At 36.6% G+C, this 18,177-nt stretch overlaps 1 protein-coding gene across 1 annotated transcript in view; it reads left to right on the plus strand.

Annotated features, from left to right (window-relative positions):
• Positions 1-16,183, plus strand: part of LOC107697294 (protein kinase C eta type-like) — a 17,584-nt gene extending 1,401 nt beyond the window's left edge. The window contains exons 2-14 of the mRNA XM_016498016.1: positions 2,143-2,206; positions 2,666-2,822; positions 2,932-2,966; positions 3,073-3,152; positions 3,236-3,365; positions 3,455-3,585; positions 3,721-3,867; positions 5,338-5,511; positions 7,604-7,758; positions 12,213-12,351; positions 12,451-12,639; positions 15,152-15,298; positions 15,821-16,183. Coding sequence (XP_016353502.1) covers positions 2,143-2,206; positions 2,666-2,822; positions 2,932-2,966; positions 3,073-3,152; positions 3,236-3,365; positions 3,455-3,585; positions 3,721-3,867; positions 5,338-5,511; positions 7,604-7,758; positions 12,213-12,351; positions 12,451-12,639; positions 15,152-15,298; positions 15,821-15,967 — 1,695 coding nt within the window. The 3' untranslated portion in view covers positions 15,968-16,183. The remainder of the gene's footprint in view (positions 1-2,142; positions 2,207-2,665; positions 2,823-2,931; positions 2,967-3,072; positions 3,153-3,235; positions 3,366-3,454; positions 3,586-3,720; positions 3,868-5,337; positions 5,512-7,603; positions 7,759-12,212; positions 12,352-12,450; positions 12,640-15,151; positions 15,299-15,820) is intronic.
• The last annotated feature ends 1,994 nt before the right edge of the window (positions 16,184-18,177 follow it).

The following is an 18,177-nucleotide window of genomic DNA, read 5'->3' on the forward strand; positions in this document are numbered from 1 at the left end:
TATCAGTAACACTGTTAACATCAAGAGATGATAACTGTTCAGGGGAAGGAAGCAAAGATGAAACCATAGCTGATAGCCGGGAGTGTTAAATGTTGTGAAACTATTTATTAAATATTAAATATATTTACAAAAAATTTTAAATAATAAAAAGAATGAGAGGAATTGGCCTACGTTCTTGGAAACCCCCCAACTACCCCCACCCCAAATTTCACATCCTTTACTTTTGATATAAATACTTTGATATACATTTACAGACAAAACGGAAAATACAAAGTAAGAGAGATGTGAAAAACCATTGTCCTCTTTTCTTTGCACTTTTAGTCTTTCCTGACTACAGGCCTATCAGGGTTCTTGTAAAAGGCTCCTGTTGCTTTCATTTGTGCAATAACTAGGCTGTGCTCAAAACCACATGTTGCACCCTACCATGCATCACGGAAACTTTCAGAGCGTTACATTCTCTTGCATCTATAGGGTAACTGGGGATGTGCGGTTTGATATACTTGTGTTCTGCTTTTCGTTTAGTCCAAACGATAAAATCAGATCAAATGAGTCCTTGTGAAGTTTTTTTTTAAGTCTTGAAATCTGATGGTGAGGGTGTTTAAGGTTATTGTTTCATGCTAAAACGTGTTTAAAAATGACACATTAACATTTTTCAAGGTTACAGGAATTTGACACTGAACATGATACCATTATTTTTAGTATTTGCTTTAGGCCTCATTTGAATGGTATTAGGGTTTTATAATATTCCTCATGGTTACCGTTTCATTATAGGTTGCAGAAAATGTGGTTATTTTGCAAATGTGGTTCTCTCACTCTGTTTGTGGGGGACGTGCTTCCAAACTCACGTACCACCAGTGCATACATGCTGCTCAACCAAACTAGCTGGATTCCTCTCTTTGCCCCTCTCCTGTGCTTTACATCTTACGTTCCCCACATGTATGAATTGCAATAGTTATCAGAACTTAAGTTGACATTTTGTTATGATTTCCATTTTGTTGCATGGTCTGAAGTGTAATTTTAAAGCCAGCTGCCAAACATATCTGCTGGTTTGTGGGTAAACCCCTGCTTTGGCTTCACAGCTGTTGGTCAATTAAATACTAGTTATCTTTGCATCTCTCATGGCGGTTTACTGGCAACCTAGTTATAGTGTGATTTATATATTTTTAAAATTTTCCTATCAGATGCTGGGTTGGTCTCTTTAAATTTTAAGTTTTTTGAATACTATTGAAGTGGTTGGGTCAATGCTTAAACCTTCCGATCCCTGAAGCGCTTGTTGTGTTTGGTGGTGCGTGCTGTGTACTTGACTCCCTGAACCAGCTCGTCCTGCTTTCCTCGTCTTTCCTCGTGTTACAGGAATTCCTCGCACATGGCAGGGCAAGCTAAATGATAATAAGTGAGAGAATGACTTAGATGGCAAGATAGAATGACTAAGACTGTGCTAGAAGGTTAGTGTGACAAGCTAGAGATACGACTCTGATAATATGCTGCAGCTAAATATGATGTTATATTATGTTATGTTATACATTAAACCAAACAAGATTTCACTCATAGTAATAAGAACTCACTCTCTAAAAACATTTTCATTTACCTAAATGTGTCACCTTTACAGTAATGTCAGGGTTACCGGCTTAGTGAAAAGTCTAGTGCTTTTTTAAAATTTGTAATTTTTTAATATAAAATGTTAAATATTTATGTGTTCAGGTTAACACAATATTTTGACGTGATATATAATCACATTGTAAAATAAGTAAGTATTTTAAAAATGTTTAGGATTTAAAAAATATTTTTTTAGTTTGTTTGGGAAGGAAATAAAGTATGTCCTTCATATACACTCTCAGAAAAAAAGGTACAAAAGCTGGCAATGGGGCAGTACCTTTTCAAAAGGTACACTTTTGTACCATTTAGGTACTAATATGTACCTTTAAGGTACCAATATGGACTCTTTATAGGTACAAAGGTGTGCCTTTTGAAAGGGTACCGCCCCAGTGACAGCTTTTGTACCATTTCTTCTGAGTGTATCAGGCCTGCTAAATGTTAGGAAGCTTTTGTTAAAAGTGATATTTTATCATATTGTCAGTCAGCACCTAGAGTAGTTTTAGTGAGCTTTTAAAGTGTTATCTCACTGAGTATCTCTTCTTCCAGGTGAAACTGGAACCCGAGGGGAGTGTGTATATCTTCATCTCTCTCACCGGCTCCTTTACAGATGGTTAGCTGTTTTTGATAACTATAGATATTTTTATTTTATTTTATTTTTTAACCATATCTGTTTATTTTAATTATTATTGTATAAAAATCAATTATATTCTGTGTAATTATAGTTATTTGATTTTAATATAATTATGCTGATTATGTGTTTCTGTGTTTGTCTGCTATGAAGATTTACTAATTATTAATTAGAACGTTTATGGTAGTCAGTTAAGCTATGAATGAAACCTGATGTGCCATTTTTCTTTTAGTCCTTGATGAAGGGAATGTTTTGTTCACCATTTTTTGTCTCTTAAAGATTTTGTTGTATTTTTGTCTTTCAACATGATACACAAGCTGTCTTTTATGTATAAGGATCGTAACAGTTAAACTAGTACTTACCCACAACACTTTGTTTAACTTTATGCTTAATTTTGTAAGCAATTTAATTGTGCTTACTGAGTGTTGCCATGAATTTCAGATGAAGCTGTGAATGGACTGAGACCCCATAAAAAGTTTACAAGAAAAAGGCAAAAAGCTTTGAAGAAAAGAAAGGTCCACCAAGTCTATGGACATAAGTTTATGGCAACCTTCCTTCCCCAGCCTACTTTTTGCTGCCATTGCAACAACTTCATCTGGTGAGACTTGCACTGAAAACACACCTTCATGCACATAAAACAATCAACAAATCAGACTCGCATAATATGTGTTATGCCAAGTGATTAAAAGTATATAATCATTCCTCAGGGGTGTTTTTGGAAAGCAAGGTTATCAGTGTCAAGGTAAGCATGTTTACTAATATTAGTGGAATAATAAATTCCCCATATGTTTTAACATACTGCATGCACAAGGATTAACAACATTCACTTTTATGCCTCATTATTCTAGTGTGTGCGTGTGTGGTTCACAAGAGGTGTCATGATTTGGTTGTAAGTGAGTGTACACATATGAAGAAAGATTCAAATGAGGTAAGAGTGTGTGTATGTAAATGCATATGACAAAATTGTGTCTTGTGGATCAATTTCCCACATACATATTATTTTGTGTGCAGGGCCAAAGACAGGGCTTTAGCATCAATCTACCCCACCAGTTTAGAGAGCACAACTACAAAGTTCCCACATACTGTAACCACTGCGGATCTTTACTTTACGGCCTGATCAAACAGGGACTCCAGTGCAAGAGTAAGCACATATTTACTCCACGTGAAATGCATTCAAATACAATAGGGGCAAGATTGTTGTTGTCATCTGTGTGGTGTGGATTCATCCAGGTTGCAAGTTGAACATCCACAAACGCTGTGAAAAGAATGTTGCACTTAACTGTGGGGTGAACAGTGCTGAACTTGCCAGCAAATTGTCAGAGATTGGATTGCTCAACACGCTTTCTAAAAGAAAGTCTCAGGTAATGTCAGAACAACTGTCTCAAAAAGCCTCCTTTATCAGGGAATATTTGGTTTTGTTAAATGCACATTTATTTTGTTTGTGAGATATTTCTCCACATTTGTGTTTGCTTACATATCTGCTTACTTTTTCACAGAGTTCTCTGCACATGACAGGAATAAAGGGTCAGAACTCCATTAAAAGCATACAGCCGACGCTTGAAGAGCCAGAGGAAGATACTGTTAAAGTTGGTCTGGAAGACTTCAGTTTCTTGCAGGTTTTGGGAAAAGGCAGCTTTGGCAAGGTGAGACATACTGGCAGGGCTGCCAACTCTCATGCATTCAGTGTGAAATTCATGCAAATGCCACTGTTCTCACACTCTGATGCCACACGATCATTTTCTCACACAGTGAAAGGCACCCTCAAATGAAAGCAAGAGCAGTTCAGTTAAGACTGTGATAATAGGATATTAGCGATACAGATTTGGTAACCTCTCCAGTGCGTTTTGGTGTTTGTGCTCTGGAAAGCATTAAAAGTTTTGTTTACAACGTGTTTTTGTAGCGTTGAGCAGTGTAGCCAATCACAGATATAGCTGTTGATTTCTTGTACACCTCTGATTGGCCATTGCGTTCAAGTTAGTCAGAATTCACTCACCGCTCAAACTGGATTTTTTTAAGACTCCAGTGTTCTGCATGCTCGCGAATCCTTTCATCTGCTTTATTGATTATAACTATCAAATATAATTTTGTGAGATGGGGATGAACTGAAGTGAGTGGCAGTTTTTGTCTCTTTGCGCACTTTAGGCTACACATAATCCATTCAGAATTTGAATAAAAGTTTTATTTATTTTATTTTTAATTTTTTGGGCCAGTGGCTACATACACTGTGACTGTACAGCAAAGTTTTGGGAGTTACATCTAAATCCCTTATCTGTCATATAATTGCGAGATTTCACTTTTGAAATTGCAATAATTGACATAGTGATAACCATAGCAATAGACAGTAGAGAATATAATTCATCAAAATTAAGCAATGTAAATGCAGACTAATAGATTCATTAAAAAAATAGTATCAACATTTTTGGTCACACTTTATTTTAAGGTCCAGTTCTCACCATTAACAAACCATTAACTACAACTTTTGCTTTCATTAATTAATAGTTATTAATAGTTAGTAAAATAGTTGTTAAGTTTAGGTATTGGGTAGAATTAGGGATGTAGAATATGGTCATGCAGAATATGTGCTTTATAAGCACTAATAAACAGCCAATATGTTAATAATACGCATGCTAATAAGCAACTAGTTAATAGTGAGAATTGGTCCCTATACTAAAGTGTTACCATTGACTTGTACATTTTGCAATTTGCTCACTGTGCATTACTATTCTTGCTTTGGTGAAAAGTTATTTGTTTTGCAGCATTGTAACAGTTATTTGACAGAATTTTATGATAAAAACACAGTACCATTTACGGCATCACTATGTCAAATCCAATACCAGTTCAGCTGTACACTCTTAAAAATAAATGTTCTTTATTGGCATTTGTGGTTCCATGAAGAACTGTTACCATCCATGGAACCTTTTTATAACACAAAAGGTTCTTTATAGTGGAAAGGGTTCTTTAGATTTTCAAAATGTTCGTCACACTAAGAGGAAAATAGTTCTGTGGCATCGCTGCAAAACCCCCAGTTGAAACCTGTATTTTTAAAAGTGTACTTGTAAACCAGACATGCACTTTTAACCCACAGAAATCTATAATTGTATGTATGTGCGTAGGTGATGTTGGCTCGTCTAAAAAGTGACCACAGGGTGTTTGCTGTAAAAATGCTGAAGAAGGATGTCATACTGCAAGAAGATGATGTAGAAGCAACCATGATTGAGAAGAGAGTGCTGACTCTGGCTCACCAGCATCCATTTCTTACACAGCTCTACTACTGCTTTCAGAATGCGGTAAGAGTCCACAAATAGTTTCAAGGTGCTAAATAGCATTTCATACGATGTATAGAGGTAAATAATTACAATAATTTTTTGTACTAATATTGAGCTCTGGACATTACAACTTCTGTGTACAGTTTACTGTGTTAATATGTAGTTTTTTTTTACAGGTGTTTTACCCATATTTTGAATTACACATTCCATTGTGTTGTGTTTTAGGGTTAAATGTTACTTAACAGATAATGTCTATGCAGAAAATTACTACAGATTATTTTCTACAGATTTATTTGTTCTTATAGGGCACTTTGAACTCTTTGTGATTCCTAATTATATAAATTAATTCTTAGAATTCTTTGACAATAGAATAATCTAGAAATGTGTCTCAAACAGCCTTCAGCTGAAACAGCCAGAGCAAATGCAGATCATAGTCGGTCAGGTGTGAACTCAATGTAGTGTTAGATGTATTTACGTGTTATCGGGTAGATAATCTGTAATGTGAGCCCAGAAGAAATCACGCTAGACGTGGCAGTAGAGACTGATTTCTTTTACCGTGATTTCCATGTTGACTGACAAACCGGGAAAAAAGTTTTGTTGAATGTAGACACTTCATGTCCCTCACTCAACCAGGAAACACAATGCTGTTTGACAAAAACCCTTTGACATCATATCAACAAAATGTGTTTAAATTCCTGGAATGCCTTGGATTTTACCTTTAGTGTTCTGAAACTGATTGTATTTTTCATGAGAATGTTACCTGGCCGTAAAAGTGATATCAGATGCTACTTATTCACTAATATACACTATAGTTTGTTTTAATAAGATTACTGCCTGTTCTGGAAGTGTAATTTAAAATAAAAACCTATCTTTTAAAAATAATCAAAACGAGTGATGACTATTGCAATATCAAATGTAAACAGTAGATGGAGCCTCTTGTTTAGAGTAACATTGTGCGGAACAGTATTCACTTCCTGCTGAGAAGTAGCTTATCATATGCATACCAGAGCAACTCAGTGAAAGTGTGGGAGGATACTAGCTAAAGGGAAGTGATGCAAGCTTTCTGTTGACTTACACATTTTACGTCTCTTGACCACAAACACTACAACACTACAACACTACAACACTCTCTCTCTCTCTCTCAGTAAATAGATTTTTGCCTAATTTTCATTTTTGGGTGAACTAACCCTTTAAGGCTGTATTTATTTGATCCAAAATACAGAAAAAAACTTTTGTGAAAAAAAAAATGTATGCAATTTCTAATACTGTTTTCCTATTTTAATATTCTTTAAAATATTATTTATTTCTCTGACGCAGCACTGAATTTTCATCAGCCATTACTCCAGTCTTCAGTGTCACATGATCCTTCAGAAATCATTCTAATATGCTGATTTATTATCGGTTTTTGTTGTGCTGCTTAATATTTTTAGAACCTGTGATACTTTTTTCTTTGATTCCTTGATGAATAAAAAGTTAAAAAGCATTTATTCAAAATAGAAAACAGCATTTATTCAAAATAGAAATCTTTTCTAACAATATAAGTCTTTACTATCACTTTTTATCCATTTAACACATTTTTAAACACTTTTTATCTATTTAACACATATATTTTGAATAAACACTGTTCTTTTTACCTTTTATTTATCAAAGAATCCTGAAAAAAGTATCACAGGTCCTAAAAAATATTAAGCGGCACAACTGTTTCCAACATTAATTTTAAATCAGCATATTAGAATGATTTCTGAAGGATCATGTGACATTGAAGACTGAAGTAATCATGCTGAAAACTCAGCTTTGCGTCACAGGAATAAATTATATTTTGAAGTATATTAAAATAAAAAAAAACTGTTATTTTAAGTCGTAATAATATTTCACAAAATTACGTTGTTGTTTTTTTTCTGTATTTTTGATCAAATAGATACAGCCTTGAACATCAAACATCTTACTGATCCCAAACTTTTGAATGGCAATATTTTGTACTGCATCACTGTGTTTTAGTACACAAGTACACATACTGTAGTTAAAAATGCTGGAAGGAGTACAATCATATATTCCCTTACTTTTATAAAATGTTTTTCCATGTGTATGCTAACCTGTGCTATTCATTTCTCAGGAGCGGTTATTCTTTGTCATGGAGTTTGTGAATGGTGGTGACCTCATGTTCCACATCCAGAAGTGCAGGCGTTTTGACGAGCCACGAGCCCGGTTTTATGCCGCAGAGATCATTTCGGCCCTTATGTTCCTTCACTCCAAAGGCATCATTTACAGGTGAGGAATACTGAGGATTATTTTAACATCGCACATTTCCTGTCATTACATTACTTTTGAGCTAGCTGTGGATGTAATAGTTTCCTTACTGGTTTAATGTACAAAACATTTAATTCCCTAATTTAAGAAGAAAGTGTATTTTGATCCATAATGTGCAGCTGAAAATACTGCAGATGTTCACACTCCAATGCCACTGCCCTCAGTTATTTGCTTTGACATGCCTGTGAAATCTTGTCTGCGCATGTCCAGACACACTTAGTCAGATTTTACAGACAGTCTCCGCCCCTGGCTTAGTCGTCCTTTTCCATGACGTGACATTGTGCTCTTCCTGACTGTAATCACATGGCCTTTGCCTACCTGAGTAAGCTTTCTGATCACCCCTGTAATAGAGCCAAGCCCAAATATAAACACATCTGACAAACTGCTTTCCCATTCAAATAAGGCTTGTGGCATTTACGAGCTTCCCTGCGGGACCTTTAGAGGAATGCTGGCGAACTCTGCTGAACCCCTGTCATCTTTACAACCATATGGCCCCTTTTATGGCCACTCTCACCTTTCCTTTTGATTTTATTGGGCTTTAAAGCTAATTATTTTGGGGTAATTATAACACTTCTGTGAAGTGAAGCTTAAGGGGGGAATGATAAAGAGTCTTGGGAAAGATGGCAGTGTTGTAGTGCAAGAGGACTGTGGATACATTTTGAGTGAGGACTTGATCTGATGTTACAGCCCTGCCCACTGCCCAGCATGCTATGGAGCTATTATTACATAAGCTGTTTACTCAGGGAAACAGAGAGCACGAGGGAGGGAGAGAGAGAGAGAGAGAGCGGCCTGTGCACTGCTCTGTTTATCACATGATTTTGTTTGTTACGAAGTGCAATATAGTATGCACAGAGATTATTCCAAATATATATTAAAATATTCTCATCATGCCCATTACAACATTTCAGCATAGATTTTACGGGACCACCTGTAACACAGCTCTTTTATAATCCAGCAGTACAACGATTCGTTGACCTCTGAGTCATCAAGCTGTTCCTCTCCACTTTACCTTACTTACTCTCGAATCCTATATTAGAGGCTGCTGTAATGCCATGTAATCTGGCTCTGCTCTAATCTGAGGACTGGACTATACCGGGTTCATTCAAGAACATCGGACAGTGCATGACGGAAACGAGGAGTGCATTAATGACTTTAGTGTTTTAGTCTCACTTCAGCAGGTTCTACCCAGAGGCTTGGAGAAACTGCAGATGCAGTGTTTATTGACCTCTCAAACGGCCATCCAAGATGTAGATGAGTTTGTTTCTTCATCTCAACAGATTTTGGGAAATCTAGCATTACTTGCTCACCAATGGATATCCTCTGCACTGAATGGGTGCCGTCAGAATGAGAGTCAAAAAACATCACAATAATCCACATAACTCCATCAATTCCATTCCAGTCCATCAATTAACATCATGTGAAGTGAAAAGCTGTATGTTTACAATAAACATCTATTTTGAGAGTCCTCTATCTATAACATTGCTTTCCACAGTGAAACATTTGTCCATTTGAATCAGTAGAGAAATATGCACAGATCAAGCACAGTCCAATTTTCTGAACAAATATGTTAGTGGATTTTTTTGTGAGAGGACAACAGGTGATGTACCTTTTCACTGGAGGAAGTGTTATTATGGATTATGGGCTTGTATTTGAGCCAGTCATTATTTGATGGACTGGAGTTGTGTGAATTACTTGTGGATTATTGTGATGTTTTTATCAGCTGTTTTGACTTTCATTCTGACGGCACCCATTCACTATAGAGGATTTACGGGTGAGCAAATAATGTAAAGCTATAAATTTCTCCAAATCCGATGAAGAAACAAACTCGTCTAATTCTAGGATGGCCTGAGGGCGAGTAAATTATCATTACATTTAAATTTTTGGTGAACAATTCCTTTCATTGATAAACCATTTAATTTTTTTTAAGTTATATTTATGGGCTTTTGCCTTTATTTGACACAGGACAGTAGGGAGCAGACAGGAAAGCATTGGGTGAAGTGAGGGGGGTGGGATCAAAGGCCCTCCAGACGGGAATCAAATTCAGGTCACTGTGAGCACTGTTGCGCTATATGTCGGCACACTAACCACAAGGCTATCGGTGCCAACAAACCATTTATTTTTTATCAGAATAGTTGGTGCTTGAAGACTTTTGTTGCAACATTGCAAGAGACTTGGGTTGTTTTACGTAGAGAAGAAAGTATGAGGTTACGTCACTGATGGTTGGGCAGAAGAGAGACTTGTCCATTTTTACAGGGCCTGAAATATTTCTGCCAGTTCTCCAGCTGCAGACTTGGGCTGTGGTTGATGGCCAGGCTGGTGAGTCTGCCACGCTGTTATTTTTGTCAGCGCCAACTCTCCGACATTGCGAGCGTGAGGCTCCCCATGTCTCTGTTCTTGTTCATTAGGCATGAAGTATAGCAAGTTAAGATATATTTTTGATTTTCTTGTCATTCTCCCTCTCTTCCATTTGTGCCATTTACTTGATTCATAAAACAAGAATAACCTTTGTATAAATTGTTTGAGATGAAATAAGAAGACACAAATATTTTAAAATGTAATTTATTTAGCTGATTTCCAGCATCCTTCAGAAATCCATGATCCTTCAGAAATCACTCTAATATGCTGATTTGCCATTCAAGACACATTTCTTATTATTATCAATGTTGAAAACAATTGTGCTCCTTAATATGACCAAAACACAATGTATATTGATTTTCTTTCCAAGCTATGGTAGGAAGCAGTGTTTTTTTCTGCCAATATCCTTCCAGATATGCAAGGAAACTTCCTTTATTATTTGACTGATTCAACTATTCTCAAGTAAAGAGAATGATTTTATGAATGTTTCACACAAAAATGCCTATATGTGACCCTGGAGCACAAAACCAGTCTTAAGTCGCTGGGGTATATTTATAGCAATAGCCAAAAATACATTGTATGGGTCAAAATTATTGATTTTTCTTTTATGTCAAAAACCATTAGGATATTAAGTAAAGATCATGTTCCATGAAGATATTTTGTAAATTTCCTACTGTAAATATATTAAAACTTAATTTTTGATTAGTAATATGCATTGCTAAAAACTTCATTTGGACAAATTTAAAGGCGATTTTCTCAATATTTAGATTTTTTTTTTTTTGCACCCTCAGATTCCAGATTTTCAAATAGTTGTATCTCGGCCAAATATTGTCCTATCCTAACAAACCATACATCAATGGAAAACGTATTTATTCAGCTTTCAGATGATGTATAAATCTCAATTTCAAAAAATTTACCCTTATGACTGGTTTTGTGGTCCAGGGTCACATATCATTAACAGTGTTGCATATACATTGAAGTATTAATACCCTGACTGAATGAAGTAGTGAGTGATGGAATCAGAGTGTTTGCTTTAAAAAACTCTGTTCTTTGTTGTTTACTAGGTAATGCAGCAGAGTCACATGCTTTTAACAACATAGAAAAGAGGTCACCTCTCAATGTCTCCTCTGTTAATTGTGTTCTAATGAAAATCAGACCAAATTTCCTTGGGAAACTTTGACCACAACAGGCTGTTAGTCCAATTTACGTTCCGTCACTCTCTTTTCCACGGTATCAATATGCTTCTCCGTCTCTGATGACAGGAGACTGAATGCTGCTTCTTGTGCTGATTACTCTTCACCCTTGTGTCAAGCATGCAAGCATTTGCACTACATGCTAATTTTGTCATTGTGTCAATACTATTTGAACCCTGTGAACCCCATTTGTTATTTACCATGATGTGATTGCAATATTTTGTTTAAATTTTTGTGCTACTACAGGCTGTTCCACTTGTTATTGATGACTTAATGCTTAGGCACAAATGAGTTGTAATACCTGTCATTCATAAAATTAAACAAATCCTGCAGTCCATTTATAAAATATTTTGGCTATTTAAAGCATTTAATAATTGCTTTTAGCGACCAGTAAGAGTATTCTCTGCTGCATAGAATGCATTTGAACATGTTTAAAGGGGTCATATGATGCGATTTCAAGTTTTCCTTTCTCTTTGAATTACACAGATTAAGTAAAGAAAATCTATACGATTTTTGTATTGAGTCAAAGTAAAAAAGTAATGGTATTTATTTTATGGATAAATAATAGTTGATTTTTGAAATAAATAAATAATATAATATATTTAAAACCTGTACTCTCGTGTATTCAAGGTGCAAGGAAAATATGTAAAAAATATTATCACTTATTTGATGGGTACACCCTGTGTTATTTTATTAATATCATTGTAGTATTTTGAATGAGTTTTTATTTTTATATTTCCAGTTTTCATTTCCATTTTAATTCTTCAGCTTACTTCAGTTTTATTTCAAATAGTACATTTTGTAGAACGCAAGATCAATTACTACAGCATGGTAAAAATGCCATCCTGTTTTGTTTTTCTATCAAAGGGACCTCAAACTGGACAATATTCTCCTGGACAGAGATGGCCACTGCAAACTGGCAGATTTTGGCATGTGCAAAGAGGATATACGTGAAGGAAAACTCACTAGTACCTTCTGTGGGACTCCCGATTATATTGCACCTGAGGTGATCATCACTAAAAGATCATTTAAAAGAAGATGGTGCTTAATATTTGGGAGTGTGTTCTCTTCCTGTATAGCTTGTTTTATACTGTGTCTCTCTCAGATCATCCTGGAGGAGCCGTATGGTGTATCAGTGGACTGGTGGGCTCTGGGTGTGCTGCTTTACGAGATGCTGTCAGGTCATGCTCCATTTGAAGCAGAGACTGAGGACGAGCTGTTTGAGTGCATCCTCAGAGATGAGATCATTTATTCATCTTGGCTCAGCAACGAGGCGGAGGACATCCTTAGAGGAGTGAGTCTAGATCTACAGTCAAAATATCAGACTGATTAAACAAAGGTTGCACTTTAAAAGTTTAATTTCAGTCAGATTAAGACAGTTTGTCTCAATGAAGGTCTTGAAAAAGTCATTGTAGCTCGGCTTCATCCAGCATTGGATTTTAAAAGACAGAGGTATTAGTCATGTATTTAACCTTCAAATATATAATTTTATATTCTACATTCTGTCTCTACAGAGGGGAAGTTGTGGCCTAATGGTTAGAGAGTCGGACTCGTAACCTAAATGTTGCGGGTTCGAGTCTCATACCTGCAGGGATTGTAGGTGGGGGGAGTGAATGTACAGCACTCTCTCCCACCTTCAATACCACGACTGAGGTTCCCTTGAGCAAGGCACCGAACCCCCAACTGCTCCCCAGGTGCCGCAGCAAAAAAATGGCTGCCCACTGCTCTGGGTGTGTGTGCACTTTGGATGGGATAAATGCAGAGCACTAATTCCAAGTATGGGTCACCATACTTGGCCACATGTCACGTCACTTTTTAATTTTTTTATTTTTTTTACAGAAATTAAATAATCTTGTCTATGACTACATGTGTGAACTGTGTGAAGCTGTAAGGACCAGGACTGTTTTTCTATCTGTTTGGCAAAGTGCAAATGCTAAATTAAAATAAAACCAGAGCAATGAAGACTGTAGCTCAACTACACAAAAAAGCCTTGTAGCTAGATTATAACTTCATATGTAAAACACTCACAGACGTCACTTTAATGAAATCCATTGTTTTGCATAGCAAGTAGAGCCCTGCATTTCAGGCCCGACTTTTTTACGCCCCTCGGGCCGGGCTTCGGGCCAATTTTCACGTCATAGTTCAGACGCGGGCCAGGCCTCGGGCCTGTTTTAGGCTTCTCCTTATTTTTTATATTTTAGACATCCATCAATTAGTGATGAAAAAAATTGCCTCGCTGGTGGAAACAACACGAGACTGTGCTACCATGACTGTCAAGAGCGGCTCGACGGTGTTTAGTGTCCCGCAGCAGCAGCATGTATGGTGCTTGCCGTCAGCGCAGCTGAACAGTTCTGCGTTCAGATGCAAGCAATAGGCTTAAGCTTGCTGCAAATCACCGGCAAAAGTAATTACCATAAATGTGACGGGGAAATAGTAAGGAGATATTTGAGTTATTTACTAATAAACTAGTGTTTTCTGAGTCGGTGTCGCAAGGATGAAATGGCCGATCCTGACTCGCAATTTCCTCATTAGACGCGCCTTTAGAGAGAAGTGCATCTTTACGGATTAAATTAACTTCATAAAAAAACGAAACGAAATATAATCCCGGCCTTTGCTATTACATACAAAACTGAACTAATTTAATAGCTGAAACAGTAGTATAAGCTGTTTTGGGAGAAGGGGAAAAAAAGACGCGCTCGGGTCGGGCTCGGGCTCGGGCTCGGGCTCGGGCCGGAAATTCTGATAAGCTGTTGGACACGGGCCGGGCTAGGGCCTATATTTGAGGCCCGTGCAGGGCTCTACAAGGAACTATGATGAAGCAGCGCTAAATATATAGCGTGATGTCAAATAAGCTGTCGGACACGGGCCGGGCTAGGGCCTAAATTTGAGACCCGTGCAGGGCTCTAATAGCAAGTACATTTGTCTTACTTTTACTAGACAGACTGCTTTACTTTTACACTAAGGACACAACCCCAGTGTACTGACTCTCAGGCAGCTATGTTGGGAAATCTGTGACTTTCCTGGCAGTGACGTCTCATTAAACAACTCTCTTCCTCTTCTGTTGTGATCACTCATTGCCAAAACATTTATATCAAAACTGCCGAAACATGACTTTTTCAGCTTTACTCACAAGAAAAAAACTCAAAACTGGCTTCATTTAAGAGCTCCATGTGAACATGTTTCTTGGGTAATGCAGCCGAGAGGCTTTGGCCAGCTTTCTGTGTGTTTTGGCCAGCTGTTCCTATATAAGCACCAGTAAACATGAGGCTAATTTGCTGCGGAGAGCACAGCCTGTGGGCTGCCGTTTCATCCCTCAAAAGACCCAGGATGTCAGGATCACAGACTGTCCCTGTTGTGCCTCATTACATAAGCTCCATTGTGCCCCATGAAGGGTTAAAGAGCTGTGTCATGGTAGAAGGATTAACATCACGTGACTGAGTAGAGGTCTTCTTGCATTAGTGGAGTAAAATCCCTAATAACTCTGTTTCCAAGGGCTTAAGTCAGTGATCTGTGCAGTATTGTGGGCAGTAAACTTTCTAGACAATTGTGAAAGTGTAAAAAGACAAAGTTGTATTTTTCCAGTGATTCTTAACAAAATATCACTTCTAGTTTATCCGCATAAGGCAAATTTCGTATTTGTCTTGTTGTTAAAAGTATTTGGACTTATTGGAGTTCAAATATAGTCATGTTCTTGCTTAAGAAACCAAGTGGCATTTATTTGAAAGATACTGTAGCTCAAGTGCACTTTTCAAGCACTGCGTTCAAAAGCTATAGATGATGAAGATTTCTGTTTACTCTCTACACAGTTACTCACCAGAGACCCAGCGTGTCGGCTGGGCTGCATGGATAGAGATGGAGGAGAAGAGGCCATCAGTGCACACCTGTTCTTCACAGGACTGGACTGGGAGAAGCTGAACAGACGAGAGATCGCACCAACTTTCACACCTCGAATAGTAAGCCTACAATCACCACTTCTGTTTTATACCGTGTGTATTGTGCGATATTTGTATTGTGCGCCATTTATGACTGATACTGATAGAGATTGTATTTATATTGAATATTCAGGACCTTTTTTATTTTCTGATTACGACTAGTTTAATATTATTAATAATAATAGCCTAAGTTACCTTTTATTATTAATATTAATGTTGTTGTTGTTGTTAATTTTATTAGTTATTCCACTGTATTTACGCAAACATTTTAAAATTGTATATATTTCATTTTATATATACAGTATATGTATGTGTTTGTAAACACTGTTAAATAAATGATATAATAAATAAATAGAAAACAAAATTAAGTAAATAAATAAATAAATAAATGTACTTTGAAATACTGTTGTTGAATTCTATTCTTTATAGATCCACCAAATGGTGGCATTTATCAGTACACTGATAAACATAAAATAACTGATAACTGATTAATTGGATAAGTGTGAATATTGGTCAAAAATAATGTTTTGTTTTGCTTTGTAGGATTCTATTGAGGATGTGAACAATTTTGACCCTGACTTCACTCAAGAGGAACCCTGTCTTACACCTATTGAGGACAGTCTTTTTTCTTTCCACCAGGACGATTTTAAAGACTTCACCTACACAGCTCCAGAGCTGCGACTGCACTAACATCAGCTGTGGTTTATTTATTTTACATACATAGATTATATGTTACTTTCCCTAATTAACTCCTTCTAGCGAACTTGTTGTGATACATTCTGTTGACAAACTTTTTGCCAAGTCTGACAAGAATTTGGACATGATTCAAACTAGAAGAAGGCAATACAATATACTCCACTGGACCATCCAGACCAAAGGATTATTTGTAAAGGCAATGACAGGAAGAAAATAATGATCTCCTGAAATGAACTGATGCTTTTTGAAATGTTTTTATCTGCATAAATGTATGCAAAGTCTGTCACCTATTTTTTTTACAAGTGTTTTACTAGCATGATAATATGCGTATTCATGCTGTTGCCAAGTGCTTTGTCTTCCAGCTCTTTAGTAAGCATGGAAACAAATTTATGTAACTTACATTGAGCTAATTCAGTGTAATGAGTTGTTAAGTTATGTGATGTGTTGTAAAGTAATTCTAACTAAAGTCTAAATTATGAACTTGGAAAATCCTTTTGTAACAGGCTATAAGAGACAATTTTGGTTTACCAAAAGCACATGTGACAACACATATCACCTGTCCAGTTCATTGAATAATGAATCGGGACTCATGGCGTGAGATAGAAACATGAAACTTTCATGAGAAAAACAAAAAAACATATCCTTTACACCTCAAAGGACAAACAGAGCTTGCGGTCATGTCACATTTCTCTGTAGACATGGAAATCCTCCATGAATAATGTATTACCCTTGATTAATTTGTTGTTCTCACGAGCTTACCCAGTATTTGAAGCAGCCTTTATACACTGATAATACACCATCAACTAATGCTGCACACTGTTAATGGGGTTAAGACGCTTTTATGAGCATAAAATATTAAACTTGAGCTCTGTTCTACGCTGCCAACTCACTTCTATTTCATTAAGTAGCTTATACAACTGGACTAAAGATCCCATTCTTTTTTCTTTTCTATTGATTTGTTTTGCGCTTGAATTACATGTCTGGAAATTTGGCTGTAGTGATTATTGTTTTCTATTCAAGCATTCTCTTGTTTGAAAAGTGGCATTACCCAACAAGGGTTTTTACGCGCTTGCCCCAAACCAGTTGTAACTGGAAACTCGGTGGCTAACACATTTTCGTTGGCATTTTTCTGGCAGACAATAGCAGTGATAGTGAGATAAATACTGACAAAACTGTTTTAGAGATGACAAAGAATGATCTGCTTATTTATTGTCAAGCAATTTATTTTTGGTATTAGTTAAATATACTTACACCTGACCTGATTCAGGGACTATTGCGGGTTAAATACAGGTTAGGATCAATCGACAGAATTTGAGGTATAATACCAGAAAAAAATGCTTTCTACTCATTTTCTTAAAACAGAAAGAACAATTTCTCTGAGGCACTTAAAATAACATTTACTCAATTTTATAAAAGCATGTTAATTCCTCTTTTGGAACTTGTGTATTATTTGAGCTGAAAAGCTGTTTTTATGATCTTTTTAGTATTTTGACATTACTTTGTCATCACAACAAAGTTGTAAAATTGAACTAAAAACAGCTTCACAGAAAAGATTATTTCTTAACACTAAAATCATGTTAAAATGCATATTGTTTACTTCTTGTGGCTATACTTGTGACATAGTGAGTATTTTAACATTTACAGATTGGCCCCTTTCACTTGTAAGTTCCACTGTAAGTTTCTCACTGTTACAGAATATTTTGATATTGTTTCCAGAAGCAGATCCATCCAGGTGATATGATGAAATACTCTCCATTCTGAATGCTCAGTGATGATGGTGTGTGAAAAGTTTTGACTTGCAGTCAGGTGCTCTGGTGATTTTTCCAGTTAGGCTTGTGGTGTTAAACTGCCAAAAACCAGCCATGTCTGGTTGGGAGGTGTCTTCATGACTCAAACCATTCATTGAGTCAGCACTGCTGAGAAGTTCATTGGGTTTCTCCAAAATGTGCCAAAGGTATTGCATTTATTTTAGCGGTTCAAATTCAGAAATAATGGTCTTGGCAAGCAGAGTAAGCTCTTACTGGAATTGAAGTGTTTCTGAGTCTCTGCTAATTCTATTCAGGGGCTTTTCTGTATCCTACAGTGTTCCAGTAGAGTTTGGCTGTTCACTTTTCCACCATCAGAAATAATGGTCACACGATTAACTATTAAAAACAAACATTTTGGTCCCACTGGCTTGTTGGGAACATGTGAGTTTGGAGTTG

Source organism: Sinocyclocheilus anshuiensis, unplaced genomic scaffold (assembly GCF_001515605.1).
Source record: "Sinocyclocheilus anshuiensis isolate Anshui unplaced genomic scaffold, SAMN03320099.WGS_v1.1 scaffold1578, whole genome shotgun sequence".
NCBI classification, from domain to species: domain Eukaryota; kingdom Metazoa; phylum Chordata; class Actinopteri; order Cypriniformes; family Cyprinidae; genus Sinocyclocheilus; species Sinocyclocheilus anshuiensis.